Source organism: Galeopterus variegatus, unplaced genomic scaffold (assembly GCF_000696425.1).
Source record: "Galeopterus variegatus unplaced genomic scaffold, G_variegatus-3.0.2 Scaffold4100, whole genome shotgun sequence".
Lineage (NCBI taxonomy): Eukaryota > Metazoa > Chordata > Mammalia > Dermoptera > Cynocephalidae > Galeopterus > Galeopterus variegatus.
Genome location: NW_007730211.1, coordinates 76,747 through 97,225, shown reverse-complemented (window position 1 = coordinate 97,225; position 20,479 = coordinate 76,747). Strand labels below are relative to the sequence as shown.

The window sequence follows — 20,479 nt, the reverse complement described above, 5'->3', positions numbered from 1 at the left end:
GAGGGGTTCATTTCAAAGTCAGTCCCTGCAATTTCAGATCAACTGGAAGTCATCCTCTGGTGAACCTCCTGTGTTGGAAAAGGGTGCGGTGGGGCCAGAAAGCTTCTATGGATGAGGTTTTCTCTTATTTTAGATTTTATCACTTGAGTCCTATTCCTGAAACAGCGCATTGGAGAACAGAGGCAGTGTCATAGCCTGTGGATGGTGCTGGAAGAGCCCAGAGACTCCCAGGTTGCGGATCGTGGCCGCGAGCCACGAGAGGGCTGAGCCCAGCAGCCTGCTGGGTGGCCCGCGGGAAGCGCCCGCCTGCCACAGCGCATCACCTCAGCTGTGGCTGTCACCGTGCTAATTCCCTGGATGTTCATAACAGAGGGGGCGGGGGCTGACCCGGGAAATGGAAGAAAGGAGCTCCAGAAACTAAAGCTGCAGGGGCGGGGGAAAGAGTTACCAGAGGTTCAGCAAAACAGCGAGCAGATGCAAACGGAGGCAGAGGGCGGGGAAAGGCTGGGCTTAAGTAACCTGCTGCTGGGGTTTAGATAAAGGACGTTCGAGAGGCGGGGCCGGTTTCTAATAGCAGCCCGGGGACAGAGCCAGCAGCTGGGCTCCCGGGATGAAACGGAGCAAGTTCACGGCGTCTGCTTCAGAAGGGCAGGCATGACTGGAGCATGTGCCAAAACAAGAACTCAGAGGAAAAAAGGAAGTTCGGGGAAGGACTTAGAGATTTTGATGGTCTCTGACCCTCGCCCCTCTCTGAGGCATGCCTTCGTCCATGCGGTACCTCTTTGTAGTTTCTGTCTCCAGCGTGATCGTTTTCATCGTGCTCTATGTGTTCAGTTTTGGAGGAGACCAAAGCTTCCAGAGGCTAAATAGCTCGGACACTTTGATGCTGACTCAAATTTGCACATCCTTTATCAACGGGAAAACGCCTTTCCTGTGGAGAAATAAACTAATGATCTATGAGAAGTCTTCTTGCAAGGAATACTTGACCCAAAGCCACTACATCACGGCCCCCTTATCTAAAGAAGAAGCTGCATTTCCTTTAGCGTATATCATGGTCATCCATCACAATTTCGATACCTTTGCAAGGCTCTTCAGGGCTATTTACATGCCCCAGAATATCTACTGTGTTCATGTGGATGAAAAGGCCACAACTGAATTTAAAGATGCAGTAGAGCAATTACTGAGCTGCTTCCCCAATGCTTTTCTGGCTTCAAAGATGGAACCAGTTGTCTATGGTGGGATTTCCAGGCTCCAGGCTGACCTGAACTGCATCAAAGATCTTTCAGCCTCTGAGGTTCCATGGAAGTACGCCATCAACACCTGTGGCCAGGATTTCCCCCTGAAAACCAACAAGGAAATAGTTCATTATTTGAAAGGATTTAAAGGGAAAAATATTACTCCAGGGGTACTGCCCCCAGCTCATGCAATTGGACGGACTAAGTACGTCCACCGTGAGCATCTGGGCAAAGAGCTGTCCTATGTGATAAGAACAACAGCTTTGAAGCCACCTCCTCCCCGTAATCTCACCATTTACTTTGGTTCTGCCTATGTTGCTCTATCCAGAGAGTTTGCCAGCTTTGTTCTCCATGACCCACGGGCTGTCGATTTGCTGCAGTGGTCCAAAGACACTTTCAGTCCTGATGAACACTTCTGGGTAACACTCAATAGGATTCCAGGTATGTGAGATTCCATATTTCATGCAAAGGAGACACGCCATAGTTGAGAGGGCTTTTGAAGAACCTGCCACTTTTTACTAGAAAGTAGCAGGTGAAAACTGGAACTTGTAGTTCTCATCCCAGTCCTTTCTAAATGCAGAATGATGTTCTTTCTGTGATAATTCAAGTATTCTAGCACTACCAAATAATACCCTTCTATGGTACTGCTTTGTAGTTTATCATGTTCTTTGCATACATCACCTTATTAAATCTTTACCACAACAGATGCTACTGTTCTCAATCCATACTTTCTTTTCCCAAAATTTGTCAAACTTGTTCTTACCCCGGGATCTTTTCTTGAGCATCCTCCTGCCTACCCCAGATCTACACAGGCTCCTTCTCATCAGCCAGATCTCAGCTCAACCACCCCACCCTGGCCATTCGCCAGCACACCACCTTGTTTTCCCTTTGAAGAGTTTATCACCCTCTGGAATTACCATATGGACCTGTTTGCATGAGTTGTTTCTTAGTCTCCTCTGTTCTAGCTCCATGAAGTTGGGGTCATTTTCTGTTTTGTTAACTGCTGTACCCTCGATGCTTACAACACATAGTAAATGCTCATATATTTAATATTAGATGAGGGAATGAGTGAGTGAACGAATGAATGAATGGTAAAGCTTGAGGCTTTACTACAGCACCACAGCTATCTCCCCAATACCCAGTGAGCTGAGAAATATTTGGACGCATGCATGTGCCATACTCAGTGTACAGGGGTTTTTTGTTGGCTTTTTTTTTTTTTTTGATACATTTTATTTCAGATACATAATGAGATTCTAGGAGACACTCCTTTCTTTCTCACCAAAACTTTTCTACCTTTACTAATTTACCAAATTGATTCTTTTTTTAGATATGTAAAATATGATACAATTTCTTGTGAAGGAAACAGCATGCTTTGGATTCAATGAAAAATACAAAATGGATCTCTGATGAACTAGACAGCATTATTATAGCAAGAGAGAAGCAATCATTGTTCTGGCTTTTGGGGGGCTGCCAAGTTGGAAATGCTGGTAGATGCTCTCAGACTGCAGGGCAGGGCCCGCTGGGTGATAAACATGCCAGCATTTGCTAGAAAATACTGCGTCTGGTCTCTGAAACCCAGGGCAGCTTGCCCGGAGCACAGCGCTTGCTCCCGTGCAGCGCATTCTCTTATCCCAAGCCACCTCTCCCTCCAGCCACCAGATTTTCACCTTTACTCTGCTGTTTCCTTCCTCGGCATATAATTTAGGAGCATTAGGTACTTACAGGCTGATTTTCATATTGAAATATTTTATTCCTTTTCTATTTTCACTATTCCCTCAAAATTCATAAAGGTTTGGTACTGGCCATGTGGTTCCTTAGGTATTGTACTAATGTGAAGCCATTTAGTAATTTAGCAAAAGTCTGGATTGTCGCTTTCAACAAACAAACAAAAAACGTGGGTTTTGGTTTGTATTAAATGTCTGTGTTACTTTACCAGAAGGATGATCGATTTTATCAATGTCAAATCAGTATAAGAAAATCAAGGAAAAATGAGTCCTTTTCTTCCTTAGCCCCCTTCCTTTTTTCTGCTCTAGCCAAATAGATGAGGTTGGAGACCACAAGTGACATCTAGACCAGCACAGCGGAGAAAACATTTTTGGCTATAGGTTTGTGGTGTGGCACACTGGCCTCTCACCACTCACAGCAACGACATGACCCCGCATAAGTCATGGAACCTCCAATCTCCCCAGTTACAAAAAGAAGGGCGCAGGTAGGACCTTTTGTTCCTACCTGCACTTTTCTTTGCAGAAGACACAACGCCCAGAACCGTGTAAAGACCTCAAATACAGCTTCCAGGGAATCTGTAGAGACCGGACACCCATTAGCTCTGTGAGCTCATCCCATTTTCCGTGCAGGAACTGGAGTTGAGAGCCGCTCTGGAAAGCATCTCCCCAGGGAGGAAGGCAAGCGTGGCCGTGTCAGCGGGCTGTCCAGCCTGATCTGCAAGGGGTGCATTTTAGGATAACGTGATATTTCTTTGGGCTTTGCCTCCTTCCTTTCTTAGACTTTGGGCAACATCCTGGTTCAGGGAGAAAGGATATCCTGTTTGCAGGTGGGGCCTTTCCAAATTACACATGAATTAAAGAAAACAAATCATCAAACACAATAGCCCCAGTGGTTCTCTCCATCTTCAAAGGCAATGTAAAATCAAATTGCATGTAACCCCAGCGGCTTCACGCTAGAGCAGACTTTGTAACTTAAGATTTGGAGTGTGAATCTGGTTCTCCATTACCAGACAGCCTTTCATCATATCAGCTCTTCGATTTTCTTTTTTTTTTTTTTGGTGGCTGGCCAGTATCAGCGCTTGTGTTTTCAATGTCATTTTTTAAGGGGAGAAGTTCTTCTATAAATATAGCTTAAACATCTTTTATGCAAATGTGCAGGTACAGAGGGTGCTGTTTATTTCTTCCCTCAAAGCTACCTTCTCCATTTTCCCCTGAACACCCTCAAAATGTGTGTGTTAGAAAGGCCTTTTGCAGGCATATCAGGTTTCCCAAAACACCCCTAAGAGTAATACAAGCAAGAAAATGATTAGTATAAATTTGAATGGTATCAGAAAACAAAGTGAAACATTTAGAATTGGTGAGCCTGTATGGAAAGATGGCTGTAGAGATAGCACTAAATCACACAGCTTTCCCCTGCTTTTTCTGTTTTCGTGGTGTCTTTCTATTGAGAGAATAACTCCTGTCTTGATTTTCAACCCTTAGGCTCCTGTAACGCTGTGTAAGAAATGGTGCTAGAATGAGCCAGAAAGGCTCTTGGAGGCCCCAGTCTCACACCTGTCTTCAGGGCAGCCAGGCAGTGTGGCTGTCATGCTGTTCTCTGTGGCTCCCGTACAGATGGGGCGTCCAGCCCTCTCCCTTCTGACCACATGCTCAAAGGAAACCCTGCAGGATCACAGATTTCTCTGACTCACACTGGAAAGCCGCAGGCTGTGATAGCAGAAGTTTACTCTGTCTTCCCGTGCACGCTTAAATTTTCTAACTTCATTGATCTTTGTAATTATGGCCCATTTTCTCTAGCTCTTCTGGTCATTCTTCCAGTGTTTTTATCTGCCTAACTGCCTCAAGGCAGAGCACCAGAGGCCATTTAAATTTTTGCTTTATGTCTTGTGAAATTGTTCTGCACCTGCCGAGGCTGCCGCAGGTCTAGTTTTTTCAGTTCGCTCCCATGGCTAAATTGTCTTCCTATCCCATCCAGTCCATCTCTAAGGAAAAGGAGAAACTGCTGCACACTTTGGCTGCAGCCACTTTTCCCCTCACCGCATTAAGTTTGTTCTTTTGAATCTTTGCTCATGTGTCACTCTGACTTTTCTTGTGCCATGATGTTTTTGTTCCGTAGGAATGTTTTCATCAGTCTCTCTTCCTTTTTCCATTTTGTATTCACTTTTTTTCAGAGCCCCTTTGTCAATTAAATTATCTAGACTTCAGAAAGGACCACCTGATCACACTTCCTCATTTTTTAGTTCTAAAAATAGTGTGTTTCCTAGTTTGATTTATTTTTGCTTTTTTAACTGTGACTTTTATTTACATGGGCACATTCTTCACTGCGGTGTTGTAACTCTTCAGGTTGTGAGTGTCAAAAACTCTACGCAAAGTAGCTTAAACAAATACCAGAAATTACTGGGTCACATAACTGAGATGCCTAAGGGGACTCCAAATCAAGCTGGATCATGGTTGAAACGACGTATTTAGGACTCTTTCTTGCTAATCTCTCTGTGGGGCGACCAACTGTCCCTATTTGCTGAGGTGTGGGGGCAGGGGGGTGTCCTGTGCAGAACTTTCATGGCTAAAATGCAGAAAGTTCCAGGTAAACCAGGACGAGTTGGTCACCCTATTGCTCTGCTTCTTTCTGTCGGCTTCATCCAGGCGATTCTCCCCACGTGATGTCAGAGATGGCCAGAAGTCGCTCCAAGCTCACTTGGTTTTGACAGCTGGCACTCCTTGGGGAAAGAAAGCCTTTTGCCTGCTAGTTCCGGCCATACCTCAGGGGAGACCTCAGACTGGTCCTGCTTAGTCCAAATTCCCATCACTAAACAAATCAGGAGATGAGGAGTGCTGACTAGCTCTTCTTGGGTCATTTTCCCACCTTGGAGCTAAAGACTAGGGGCAGGCCTTGGTGGTGGACAGCTCCTCAGAGTGACACTGGGCACGCCCACTGTACGATGTCTCCTTGTCCTATACCAGAGGGTTGTTAATGACCATGTCCACGTGGTATTAGAGGAGCAGGATTCACTGATGTGTGTGTGTGGGTGTGTGTATGGCTTCACCACCCGAGCAATTTTAACTTTGAAAATAATAATTAAATTACTTTTATGGAAAAGGCATGATCTCAATAACCATATTCTTTTTCCTCGTAAAAACAGTTTTTAATAATAATGCTACTTTATAATATTTGGACAGTACTTAGTTTGCAAGGGGATTTCTTATGCATTGTCTCCTTTAGTCCTTAAGAGAACTCTTTAAGAGGGGGATTGTTATTCCCATTTTACAGATGAAAAAATTTAAGATTGAAATATGTGACTGCCCAAAGACAAACATTGCATATACCAAACAAGAAATAAGAATAAAAAGGAATATCCAGGGGAGGGAGAAGTAACACTTATGTTATACACTTATTTTCAATTGAACCTAGTTTTATGAATTCTTCATTTAATTATTGTAATAAACACAAGTGTTCAGAAGATGGAACTTAGCTAATTCTAAGTACTATTAAATTTGCCGAATGATTATATAATTGGACCCACCCAAGAATTTTCCCTTTCATCTTTCTATTGAGCTGATTTTTACAGAAATTGTGACTTTTTCCTGTGAGCAGAGGTACAGGAAACATGAGGGGAATTAATGTTTACTCTTCATGTGCCTGTGGGTCTAGATTATCTCAGCTGAATCTTCACAAGAATCCTGTACACTCTGTACTTAAATGCACATTTTGCAAATGTGAACATGGGACTGAGAAATGCCCCTACTTCCAAAGCATAGAGCACAGTAATGAGGGTGTGCAGCACACACCTCCCATTCTACATGCTTGGGACCACACTCACACTTCCCTGTTATGTGTCCCTGAATTCAGCACCATCCTCCTGTTAGCTCAGACCTCTAGACGGGTCCTCTCTCTCCCCTGGCTCTTACCACCCCTCATTCCTGCTGATTTGGCTTTCTCAGGAGTGGTAAGGGCTCAGGCTCCAGAGCATAGAGAATCAGGTTGGATTCTTAGCTTGTCCATCACCAGCCATGTGACATGACATTTGTAAACCTTAGTCTTAGAGTGGTGATGTAGGACAGATAGTAAAAGCATGGACCCAGGAGCCAGACTGCCTGAATTTGAATCCTGGTTCTGCCATTTATAAGCTGTGTGACCTTGGACAAGTTCCTGTGTCCCAGCTTCCTCATTGTAAAATGGGGGAAATAATAATATTTATATCAAATATGTTAGGCTTAAATGAGTTAGACCAGTGCCTGGCATGTATTTTAAGTGTTATTATGTTACTATTATTATTATTTCATCTATAAAGTTGGAAATTCATTCAATAAATATTTATGGAGCACTTAGATACTGTACTAGGTAGTGGGAGATAATAGTGAATTAGACAAATAAGACCCCTGCCTCATGGAGTATATGGTCTAGAAGGGGGAGACAGATAATAAAACGTACACAGAGAAGCCTTATCATTAGAGATTATGATGAGGGCTATGAAGGAAATATACAGGCTGAGACAGGAAGGAACCTACTTTAGATGAGGAGGGTCTGCCAAGACTTCTTGGTAAAGGTGGCACATGAACTGCATCCCCAGAATGAAAGTGAGTCAGCCACCCACATGGGAAAGAGGTTCCAGGCAGAGGGAACAGGGATTACAAAGGTCCTGGCATGAGTGAGAGCCTGTTGTGTTCAAGAGCCAGGAAAGCAGCCAGTGCAGCCCTGGCCGAGCCAGCAATGGCGAGAGCTAGACCTGGCATGAGGTGGCACTGCAGGAACAGTGCAGGCCCTTGTAGGATGGCCACAGGAATGGCCACACCTGACAGCACCTGCCTACTGGGGTGGGGGTGGTGGTTGTTGGCAGGTGAAGCAGGACGATGTGTATAAGTGCTGGGCATGGTGCTGGGTGCCCATAGACACTCAGTAAGCTGGATACAGCCACTGGCCCGCTCTCCATTTGTGGAGCCCTCATCCATCCCTCTCCTCTCTCCTATGGTACAGTTGTCCCCCGTTATCCAAAGGGCCTACGTTCCAAGACCTCCAGTGGATGCCTAAAACCGCAGACGGCACTGAACCGTCTATCGCCCTCACTCCCTGCAATCACATTGTACAAGGCAGGTAGTGTAGACAGCGTGGAGACACTGGGCAAGGACAATTCGCAAACAGGGCAGGATGGTGCGAGATCATCACACTGCTCAGAATAGCATGCAATTTATTTATTTTATTTTATTTTATTTTTTATTATTATTTTTTGTCTTTGTCCGTGTCCGGCAATGGATCGCAACCCTCAGTGTTGCCCCCGTACCAGACTGGGGACCAGCAACGGGATTGCAACCCTCGGTGTAGCCCCCGCGCCTTGCTCAGCCAGTGAGCGGGAACTGGTCTGTATGTGGGATCCGAACCCTCGGGCGGGAGCGCCGCCGCGCTTCCCAAGCGGCGCACTATCCAGTGCGCCACCGGGCGGCCCAGAATAGCATGCAATTTAAAGCATATGCATTGGGCTGGCTGGTGGTAACACCAAGGTCCAGATTTCGATTCTTGTACTGGCCAGGCATCCAAAAAAAAAGTATGAATTATTCATTTCTGTAATTTTCCATTTAATATTTTCAGATTGTGGTTGACCTGAAGTAAATGAAACAGCAGAAAGCGAAACCGCTGCCAAGGAGGGCTACTGTAGTGTAATTTCTTCCTAACCAGTATCCCCGACTCCATTCCCAGCCTGCTTTAATCCATTCTCCAGTGACAACATGACCTTTATAAAACGCTCCTGTGATCATGTGATCACACCTCTCGTTGTCTTAGAAACTGTTGTGGAGATCCCCTCCCCTGCAGCGCAAGGTCCTGCCCGCTCACTGGGCACAGGGAGCTCATCGCCATCTGGTCCCTGTGGCCTTTCCAGAGCCTTCTCTAGTTGAGCCCCCCAACCCGTACAGTCTGGCTCTACTGTATAGCGTGTGGGTCCCAATTGTGCTACATCCTCTCTGCCTTGACGCACGCCAGTCCCTCTGGCCAGGATGCCTGGGAAGGCTCATCCTCCCTTCTCCCGCACCTGACTGACATGTGCTTTTCTTTTAAAATTCAGCTTAGAATCACCTTCTCTAGTTCTCACTCCTCTGGACCTCTCTACCACATTGTACTATTATCAGTCCTGCACACGCTGTGCCGTGTGTCCCTAGGCGCCTCCTAGGACAGCAACTGCAACTCTGATTTCTATTTTCCTTATACCTAGCACAACACCTGGCACAGGAGCAATGCTCAGGACGGTGGAGTCCCGGCTTGTGTTCGTGTAGTTTACACGAACTCCACTGTCTGCTTATGTAAGTTTAAATGTGTCACCCTCCCCCCCCATCCCATCCAGCGAGTGGGGTCCAGAGTGAGGCAAGGATCCTGCTTGTTCCCACGCTGGGCCTGGGTTCCCAGGCTCACTAATGTTAAAGTGCAGCTTACATCTGTCTCATGACATAGCTCTTCAGCTCAAGCCAGCTTCTTCATCTGTTGCTCATTAGAAGAAACAGCCATTTGGATCAAGATTAAAGGGAAAACTGGCCATGTTGGAATTACGGGGAGACGGCGTGTCATCTTAGCACAGCACATTTCCAAGGGATCTCCAGAGGAACGCTGACTACTATGTTGTTGTTCTTTTGCACTGACTTTGTAATCCAACCTCCATGGAGGATGTATAGCTAGTGTAAATGCTTGAGTTTATTGAATGGTTAGCAATTGCCAAAGCCAGGGCACAAATTTATACCTCCTTACTTCTAATCCAGTGCTCTGCCCCCTGTTCACAATGCAATGTACAGAATCGTTCTTTTCTAAGAGGTGTTTTTACTTAGAAAGGCAGATAGGGTAAAAGAAATAGGAAGAGATAATTATCAAAGGCTGAAGTCAACAGTCTTTGAATTATGAACTTGTAATAGAACTTTGACTTTAGTCCTAGAACTCTGAGCTACAGCTTCAAGATTATGGAAAGGCCATATCATGTGGCCAAATGTGATAAAGGTCACTGTTTTTATAATCCCTCTGTGCGCAACTTGTATGTAAATGGTAACTCTCTTCTGTCCGTGCTTTTTGCTTACCAACTGTTGGAATGAGACTTGGATGATAGTTAAGTTTTGGAGCCACTATTCTCAGTGAAATTCAGAATTAGGGAAATTTGGGTTTTCAGTAAACATGTTCCTCGACGGTTTTCTTAGTTTATTTTTTGGCTCCTGCTATTCCTTCTCTCTTGGTGATCTCATTAACACCACGGCTTCTGCACTGGTGAGTCATTTCCCTACACCTTGCTCCCAGGCCCTCCCCGACACCTCTCCCTGTCTTTTGGACATCTCTTCCCGAAGCTCCTCTCCTCCCCACCCTGCACCTGCTGACATGCCACCCCCACCCCCTCCTCCCTCCTCCCACACACCCACTTCTCCACTCCTGATCTCTGCACCTGGCACCACCATTCTGCCTGCCAGCCAGTTCTCCCCTGCTGGGCGCCCATATAAAATCAGCACATTCTGTCCCTTCTCTTTGTGACAGGTTTCTAATGACTCCCCACCTTCCTGTTCTTGTCATTACTGCCTTTGACTTTGTCCCATCGCACTTCTCAGGCAGATCGTCTTGAAGCCTGTCCAGGTGTTCTCTCTGTCCTGGTCTCCCTCTTCGAAACATTCAGAAACTCTTTGACACGTGTTTCTTCTTAAGGCATAGCTCTAAAAATAACATTTCTCAATTCCAAACACTTCAGTGAGTATCAACAACGTATTGAATTATTCCACAGAAATACCTCAACATGGCATGCTGGATATCAACAGGTCACCTCAACATCACTGATATTACCTCACCGTCAACAATGGCCTTGATAGGTCTGCCTTCAATGACTTGTATCTAGGAAGCCTTTTTTTTTCTTCTCTCAATTTTATGCCTTTGTAAACCCTTGTTTTAACGCCTTTACATCATTCTATAATCTTTGCATTATAATAATGAATGTGAATATCGTATTGTCCTTACTAGACTATAATTTCTTTAGGGTCTTTTGTGTTTTTGGCATTTCAACATAGTGAGCATCCAGTGTGTTAACATTAAATATTATTGACTCGAGTTAAGTGGAAATAATCTTTAATATGCTGGTGCCCCTCAGCACTGCTGCCCAGCCAACAGCAAACCTCCACCGTCTCCATCAACACACACACACACACAGCCTAGATTATTTTGCCAAATCCTGAGGGGTCAACTTCAGCGAGCATCTTCCAGGCATGTTCGGTCTTTTCTGGACATTTCCTGAACCCATCTCTTCCACTCACTTTTTCCAAAGCATCTTGCTTATCTCGGGAATGCTCCGCAATGCTGAGCCCAGCCCTGGGGCAGCACCAGCTGAAGTCAGACTGTGCTTCAGTCGAAGGCCCACCCTCTGTGTGCTTACCAAACTTGCCTCATTCTGCACCAAAGAAGTAAAAAAGAACAGCCCAATAGCAGAGGCCCCTGATTCAAAGACCTGCTTCGTTGATGAAATTAACCCGTCATTTGGTGAAGAAAATGACCCCACTATGATTTCCAGTGACTCCTTTTCCTGAGTCTTGCAGTGGGCAATTTACAATTTTGTTCATTGCTTTACTAATTTTCCATTGCGTAATGTGGTTTCTCCATGCCAGATCTGCTCATGAATCTGTCTTTCTCTCCCCCTCTGACCTGCACAGTGTGCAGCATTCTTTCTTAAGATGCTTTTGGACAAAACCATGAGTTACAGAAGTTTTCCCCCCAATACATTTACCTTGTATCCCTTCTTGGTACCACTTTGCCAGAGAATAGATAGATGGTGTTTGTGCTTTTAAAGCCTTTGCTCTTGAACTCTGTACTTCTGGGATATCCACGCCCCATAATCTTTCTCTCCAAGGGTTAGCCCAGTTGGTTAGAGCACGGTGCTGATAACACCAAGGTCCAGAGTCTGATCCCTGTTCTGGCCAGCTGCCAAAAAACCCCCCCAAAACCAAAAACCTTTCTCTTCAGCCAGATTTAAAAGATCAGAACTTAACTGCGAAAATATTGGAGGATAAAAATGCAAGCTTTACGGAGTAAGCTGGAGATACTCAGGTCATCCTAACAGACTTAGTTTCGTGCCCTGATCAATGCCTTTTCTAGACATTTCCTGTGTTATTTCCACTTTAGCCATCTCCTTTCTCAACCCCAATTCTCACATAACTCCTCCTTTATGGAAAATGTATAATTCTGTCCTCTGTCCCAGCCTCAGCTTCTTTGAACTCTTCGGGATTCCCACAGAAGGAAGGCCCTTCTGCCTTGGACTCTAAATCCCCTCTTGTGTACCATGTGGAAACTGCCCTCCCCAAGACCCTGAAGTTCTTATTAGGTGTTGGGTCTCCCGGAGAGGTTGAACACTTTTCTGCCTGGTTTCTCCTCTCCCAGGACTTTGGACTCCCTGAACTAATTATCCTCCACCCTGCTTCTAAACCTTCTTGATTTATCTCTGGTCTGTTATCCTACTGCTCGTTGGGCTTGGCCAGCAATTACTCAATCTAAACCAAGCCTCGTAAGTATAGTTTTCCTGTAAAAACTGACTCCTCTTTATTCTGTGCTGAATCTAGAATAGTCATGGCATTTAAAGCTGAAAAGGGAACTTAGAGAGCATCGCTAGTTCTAATCCTAAAGTTATACGAATTTGGAAATTGCAATCTAAAGGCCAGTTGGTTGTCCTACTCCATAAGGTGAGTTTATATTTTTTAGTCTCAGTGCTCGTGTATTATAAACCTTAGAATAAGAATTTCCATTTGTAAGATTTCATATTTCTCTATGAACCCCACACTATTCAGAAAGAAGGTCTCATGTCACATGTGGTATGGAGGGAGGGGATTTTCAGATACTTGTAGGACCGTAATAACAATTATTATCTCTTTCAGTTCTTCCATTATTACCTAGGTTGTTACTAAAACCTTATTATCCACTGGGGAACATCTGTGTAGTTGGTATGATTTAAGTGCATTGTTTTGGGCTCACTGTAAAGCCATCCCATGAATGGTAACCACTTTGTCTCCATGCTTTAGTGGCTCATGGAAATTTGAGGACAGATCACATAGAGCTTTTAGACAAGTAGACTTAATGATGATTTCTGTGCTTCCTCTGCCCTATCCCCCTTGAGATCAATGGTTTGAACATTTCTTTTCCTTTCACACTGATTATTTACTGAATATTCTCTCATTAGGAATACCTTTCTGCAGTGATTCAATCTGGGAGTGGGTGGGACCGATGGTATCTGTGGTGACCAATTCTTCCTGATTTGCCGAGGACTTACCCTAGTTTAGCACTGAACATCTCATGTTCTGGGGAATTCCTCAAGTCCTGGGCAAATGGGGACAGTTGCCCATCCCCCCAAGCATCCCCACCACTTCTTCTCCAGGTATGTCAGGAAGGAGAATCAGTGCCCTAAAAATTTGTGTTCCACAGACTAGCACTGATCGATAAACTGGGAATAATGATTGTTGAAACCACTCGGTTATGTAGGTTACAATGCATTAAAGGGTTGTGATCAAAACCACAGCATCAGCCATGAGGGTCCCAACCAAAGTGGGCCAGGAATGGGCCTACTCTATTTATATCAATTTTCCTGTTGTTTTTGAGTAGAGAGCGTAGAGTTCAAGGATATCATCTAAGATGATGGATCAGTAAATATGAAATTTGAATCTAAAACTACTTTAACCAGTGGGAGAATCAAATGCAAAAATTGTCTTCAATTGCGTGCAAACATGGGACATATCTTGGAGGCAAATTTGTTCCAGCTTTAATTTCTAAGAAAGCAGAAGAAACTTTTTGGGATTTATCCAAGCACTATGCCCTAACAAACTGTCTAAACAAGCAAATGACAGGCTCTGTGGGAAAGAAGCTAGTTGAAGAGCAGATTGAAAAAACTGAAAACACATGAAGAATTTAATAGGGCTATTAAAATTGAGGTCGCAGGAAACTACCACCTATCTCTATTTTAAAACAGTTGTGTTTCCATTTATTTGAAAGCGTCTGGAAGATAAAGAGGATGGGATCTTTAAGATACAGATCTCTGGCAGTAGCTGGACAGTAAAACACTGTCTCTTGGTAGAAATACCATCCCCATGTAACTTCAATTCAACCTCTAGAACCATGGTGTGGGGGAAGTTTGTAAGTGGTTAGTATGAGAACAGTTCCCAGAAGAATATCCAGATTTGGACAGACCTTGGACATGCAAAGTTCTCTCCTCATGAATTTGCAATCTTATTTCTCAGAGAAGACATTAAGAATCAGAGGAAAGTTGCATAGAAAGACAAATAGTTACCTATACTCTTCCTTGAAATTTAGCAGGATGTAGCCAAAGATAAAACTTTCGCTTGTGGTTTTTGGTTTTTCATTATTGTTTTTATTTTCGCTTGGGCAAATAGAGTTAACAGTTGGGCAGTTAATCCCAGAAGGGAAGTAAATTTGCTCCCCCAGTGGGCTGCTAGGGAAGTAGAAAAAAGCAGTGAAAGGGTGGGAATAGGTGGGATCACAGAGGGAGGAAATACAGAAGTCTTCTTAGACAGGTTTACTTTCCACCACTTGGGTAGACTTGCTACTACTCTTTTTTAAAACCTGGGAAGCTAAGGCACAGTAATACCAAGAAACTTTCTCAGGGCCACATAGCAGAGCCAGATTTAAACTTGGTCTTCAACTCCAAAGCCATGGTCTTAACCACTATGCTGCATATTTTTCTCCATTGGTGGCTTTTTGCAGGGTGCACAGCAGGCCAGCTCTCTGAAGAAGTATAAGTCGGATGCAGTTTGAAAGAACAGGTCCAAGAGGCTGCAGCTGGGAGTGAAACGCAGTTCCCTCATGCTGGGATGGGGGGAGAGCGCAAAAGAGGCTGACGCTGCCCCTCATGATGGTGGCCTTGAGGGCTCCCACCTGTACTTAGAGATCTTTCAGGTGGCAGAATGACCCCCTCAAGCACCACTGTTCTGCTTTACTAATCCCACCTAGGAAGGTAGTCAGGGTGCTTAGGGTCCTATAAGAGCCGGGTTTGGCAACAGACAAAGATGTCTTAAGATTTGTCAAGAACTTATTTCTTGCAAGGCATTGTTCTAAGCCCTTTTTATGTCATAGTCTGTTTCAGTCTCTTAAGATCCCTGTGAAGTCAGTGTTCTTAATATCTCCATTTTATAGAAGGAGAAAGGAAACTGAGACATGCAGAGTGGCTGTGCAGCCTGCCATAAATGTCAGCATCTGATGCATCCTGGCATGTCTAGGAGTGGCCAGGAGGAGCTAGTTCACTCCCAGGTCGCTTGTTACCTCCAGCTGAGACCAGGGTCAGTGGGCACCAGGATAAGGTATATGCGTGTGCTTTCACACCCACCATCCCTGTAATTGTCACAGCCCTGGGAGGTAGCTTCTATTACCTCCGTTTTCCAGAAAAGGAAACCATGGCTGAGAGTGTCCATTACTTGTCCAAGCTCCTTATAAATCCGGCACTTGCACACAACCCAGATGGTATGTGTAAAGGGGCTTCATGTGGGTACAGGGATGTTCAACATTATTCTTCTCCCTCACCGCACATTTCCTCATCTGGAAAGATACAGAAATTTAGGTGATTACAAAGACTCTGACACAACCCAGATGGTATGTGTAAAGGGGCTTCATGTGGGTACAGGGATGTTCAACATTATTCTTGTCCCTCACTGCACATTTCCTCATCTGGAAAGATACAGAAATTTAGGTGATTACAAAGACCCTGACGTTGCAAAATTTAGGCCTGGAGGAGCTGATTATAATCTAGAGCAGAGATCAGCAAACTATAGCCCTGTGGGCTAAATCTGACCTATTTTTTGTACTGCCTTGAGCTAAGTACAGTTTTACATTTTTCAAATGGTTGAAAAAGTAAAAGAAGCCTACTTCATGACACAAAGAGTCATTATGAAATTCAGATTTCAGTGTCCACGAGGAAAGTTTTCTTAGGACACGGCCACGTATGGCTACTTCATGCTTCAGTAGCAGACTTGAGTAGTCACAGCCGAGACCAAATGAATGGCCCACAAGCCTAAAACACGGGTTAGCCTGAGACTGGATGATCTCACAGCTGTGCTTTTGGGCTTGAATCTACTTCATTCTCAGGCCATCGTATATTCATTTTGCTGACTTAGACCAAAACCTGCTAGTTCTATGATCTTCTTCTCATTCGTGTCTTCTCATCTGCTTTGCTCTGAGAACGGTTGTTAGGATTGTGTCTGATCTAAAGGTTAATAAGGCTGGCCAGTGGCCTCAGTTGGTTAGAGTGTGGTGCTAATAACACCAAGGTCCAGGGTTCAATTCCTGTACTGGGCAGCTGCTAAAAAAAAAAAGAGTTAAAGGCTAAGTCTCAAGAGGGATTCAAAGTACATGAGCTTTGGGCCGGCCCGGTGGCGCACTGGAGAGTGCGGTGCTTGGGAGCGCGGCGGCGCTCCCGCCGAGGGTTCGGATCCCATGTGGAGACCGGTTCCCGCTCACTGGCTGAGCACGGTGTGAGCGCAACACCGAGGATTGTGATCCCGTTGCCGGTCCCCGGTACGGGTGTGACACCGAGGGTTGTGATCCCGTTACCAGTCAGTAAAAAAAGACAAAAAGGAAAAAAAAAAAAAGTACATGAGCTTTGATGCTTAAACCAGAGATGGTGACTGGCATCCTGAGAGCCAGATGCAGTCCTCAGGGGTGTGCGTGTGTACTCACGATTTAAAATACTGCCAATTAGTTGATAACGCTTTAAAAGTTCGGGACTTTTTCTGAAAAAATTCAGATATCTCACTTCTCTGAAAGCATCGGAAGAGCTGGCAGCAGTGGGCCTGTGACCCAGCCTGATGCTAATTGGTGACCTTGAGAGTGAGGCACTTGCTTTGGGGGAGTTCTCAGGCTCTCTCACCCCCACAGACCCCAGCCTCCTCTATGTCCACCTTGCCAAGTGTTAGCTGCCTTCGGAGAACTCACTAGCCCTGCTTTTCCACCCTCCACGGGCTTTGCTCACCTGCTTTCCCTTACCTGCCTGCATGCATTTGAGTGTGTGAATACAGTCTACAAGGTGTGATTGTTATTTTGGTTGCTTGGAGATCTTTTTTTGTTTACTCTTCTGTGTCTCACTTGTGGCCAAAGAATTGGAAGTTGCCAGACTGACACCCCAAAGCCTCAGGTAGACACAGAGCAGGATGGAGTGATCTTGGTAGAGATGAGGGGACTCATCAAAAAGCAACAGGCACTGATTATACCAAGGGTAACAGAGAACTGTAAGGACTCGAGAGCAGGTCAGACTCGGGTTCCAAACCTGCCCCTCCACTGACCACCTGACAAGCACTCACCTTTACCTTTGTTTACCCTGCTGGGGTGGAAGCAGAGCTCCTGTAAGGTCAATGAGAATCAAGTCATTGTAAGGGGAAAGAGATCCCACCGTGTGGTCAGAGGGCCCCCAGACAGCCCAACCCTTTGTTTTAATGTTCAAACTGGGCTGATGGTGTGTGGTGTTAGCTTTTGTCCTTGTGCTGTCTCCTTGTTTGCAACCATAAAGTTTATCCTGGGTCAGAGAGAGGTGGGAAGTGATGCAAACGTCCCCTTGATGACAGTTTTCAGTATGTTAAGCCAACGAGAGTGAATGGAGCAGAAATAATGTCTGGTTGGAACTTAATAGCTTAACCCGCCCAATTATTTACTGGAAGAAAAATGCCTGTTCCGTTACCACAGATACCAGGCAAAACAAACCTACCACTTGGGCCAGCCAATAAGACAGCACAGTCTAATCTCAGTCTGTTCATCTGAACCACTGTAAATGAGCCAGGACGAACTGTATAAGAGGTTTGGGGCTTTATTGGGTTTTTTGTTTTTGTTTTGGATATTGTTGTTTTGAACTATAAATCATGTTGCCACTCCCCCATCTGTGATCTGCTTGGACTAAATCGTGATGAAGTATTTCTTGAGTTTGCCCTGCACTGGCGTCCACCAGAGCTCCTTACTGTAGGACCAGGGCTCAAGGCAAAGAGAAGGGGACAGAAAGTGCTGAACCTGCCAGAAGGGGACAAAGCCCTTGCCTACCTCCCTCACACACACACACACACACACACACACACACACACTGTAAGGTGGGCAGCAATGGGAAAGCAGAAGAGTGGAATTTAACCTCAGGAATAAATTAACCCATTTAGAAGCCTTAAGGTACATGTTTTTCTTTCCTGTTACTAAGAACAGAAATCAAAATATCAGTTCATTAGCAGGGTCGGAAGTGTTGGATGTTTTTCGAAAGAGAAACGACAACAATAATAATCGTGGCTAATGCTTATTGAACATACACCAGGTGCCCAGATTCCTGCAGAACCCTGAACAATAGTTACCTCATTTAATCTTCTGCACAGCCATGTGAAATAGGAGCCACCGTCATTGACAGATGGAGAACCTGACACCTACAGAGGTGAAGTAACTTTGCCCTGATCAGCACGACCAGATGGGATTTAGCCAAATAGACTGGCTTGGCATTGACTAGGGAGCTGTAGAATTGAGGCCCTGGGTTCTATCCAGCGGGATGACTTTGGGAAGAAGATTTGTATTGGCTTCAGTTTTCTCATGTGTAAAATAAAGGGCTCGTGTGAGGTGATCTCAAAGAGCCCTGCCAACTCTTTGGCAACTCTCCAAATCAATATCCCAAATCGATTTCCACCACCTCCACGCCACTGTTTCCGTTCATTAGAGAACTACAGGAAGTTCAAGGCTGGTGTGGGGAGGGGAGGAGCCAGGGAGATTGCTGCATTATGAACCGAATGTTTTCCTAACAGGAGCAGCTGCTCCCACGGCTGTGTCGTGCCCGGGCAGGTAGGACAGCTGGGCCACCGCGGGAGTGGGATGGGAGCCGGGCCCACTTCTAACACACCTCGTGTGGCTGCTGCAGTTGATCTTTTAGTTGAACCACTCACTTGCCCCCAGAATCGTCCTTACGGCTCACGTCAGTCCTCAGCGTACTCCACATTTGCTGTGTGCTGGCTGGCAGCACCGAGCACGTGTCAGCTATGAGAACCCCTGTGTAATGTGACCAGACCTGCTCTTCCTGGCTCCCCTGAATCACACTGACTGACACTTGCAGGAATTTTGCAGCAGCCCTGAAGCGTTTGTTCTTTCTAAAGAGAAAGGAAGGTGGGGGCGGGGCGCCAAGGGGAGCCGGGTGGAAGGAGAGCGAGAATCCTTCCAGTTCTAGAAAATGACCTCAGATCTGAAGATGTCAGGCTTTTAAAGAGACCCAGTAGCTAGTCACTACCCATACTGCAGACAATACCGTGCCAACAGCTCAAGTTATCTGAGGCTCTGTGTGAAATGGGAACCAACTTGTGCTCTCTGGGAATGGTGACTATCACGTTTCTCTCTGGCATGCAAACTAAGGGGTGTTTACTTCATTATGTGTTGTCAGCACTGACTCTTTAATGAGAAAAGTCACTCCGGGTTCCTTTTGCTCTCATACCATGCCCCCAAGAGTTTCATTCTTAGTTCCATCTTCTCGTAGCCTGCCCATGCACACACACGTGCATATATGTACACACACGTACAGAGCACTGTCACACCGTTAGAATCTGTCTGATTTAATCCAGCCAACCTCACCATCAAAGTGTTCTGGCTGCTGATAATTTTCTATTTAGACATGTCACAATTGCATTTTTCCTTATCTGTATGTGCCCAGGGGTGGAAATAGCACTGAAGTAAAAAGAGGTGGCAGAGGAACAGGAAGAGAAATGAAACCGAGCAGCAGATGTCCTAAATGCTGTGGCTTCCAAGGAGTGCTAGCAGGTTGTGGGGCTATCCAGAAAAAAAATAGAGCCGCTTGTTCTAGAAGGCATAGGGAAAGCATGAGAAGAGAGGGAGATCAGATCAGAATAGACTGGGTGAAGGTGGGGGGTGAGGCCACCGCAGCTCGCTGCAGTGAAAAGGACTCGTCATTGCATTCCAGAACATAATTTGCTAAGATCCACCACTTGCATTTCATATGTAAATGAGGAGGCTTCCCGGAGGCTGGGCTGCGCTGAGCGTGCCTCTGGGGCAGTGGGGATTCAGCACCAGGCACCGCAGACCAGAGGGGGTTAGGAAGGCATCGCACCTCCAGCCAACCCCAAGGAGGATGGACGAGACACCGAAGTACAGGGTACGTGGGGATTAAAGCACTCGGGAAAAACAAGCCAGCCCTCTGGAGAAGCTGTTGAAATCCAAGACTGGCAAGAGCAGCCAATCCCATCTCTCATACTTGTGGTTTCAGAAACCGATCATTTCTCCATCTCTGAGGAGAGGTTCCTTCCTCGGGGAAGTGAAAATAATGGACTTTTGGAGGCATTACTTTTTAACTTTCACCATGCTCAGTGTGGTTATTTATGTGATACTCTACCGTAGCCAACTGAGACCAACAAAACGTTCCGAGAAGCTAAACAGTTCCAGTGAACGGTATTTTACAATAGATGCCTGCAATTATGCCTTAGAAGAGAAATTGGTCTTTTTGTGGAGAAAGACGTCCTTGCCTTTGCGAAGTGTCCCTTGCGAGGACTACCTGACCCAGAATCACTACATCACAA

General features: G+C 45.4%; 1 protein-coding gene across 1 annotated transcript in view; it reads left to right on the top strand.

Moving 5' to 3' along the window:
- Positions 1-339: 339 nt before the first annotated feature.
- The window catches only part of GCNT2 (glucosaminyl (N-acetyl) transferase 2, I-branching enzyme (I blood group)), a gene marked incomplete at its 3' end in the record, with an annotated part of 58,901 nt that continues 38,761 nt past the window's right edge, over positions 340-20,479 (top strand). The window contains exon 1 of the mRNA XM_008586748.1: positions 340-1,676. Within this exon, the coding sequence (XP_008584970.1) occupies positions 758-1,676 (919 nt within the window). The remainder of the gene's footprint in view (positions 1,677-20,479) is intronic.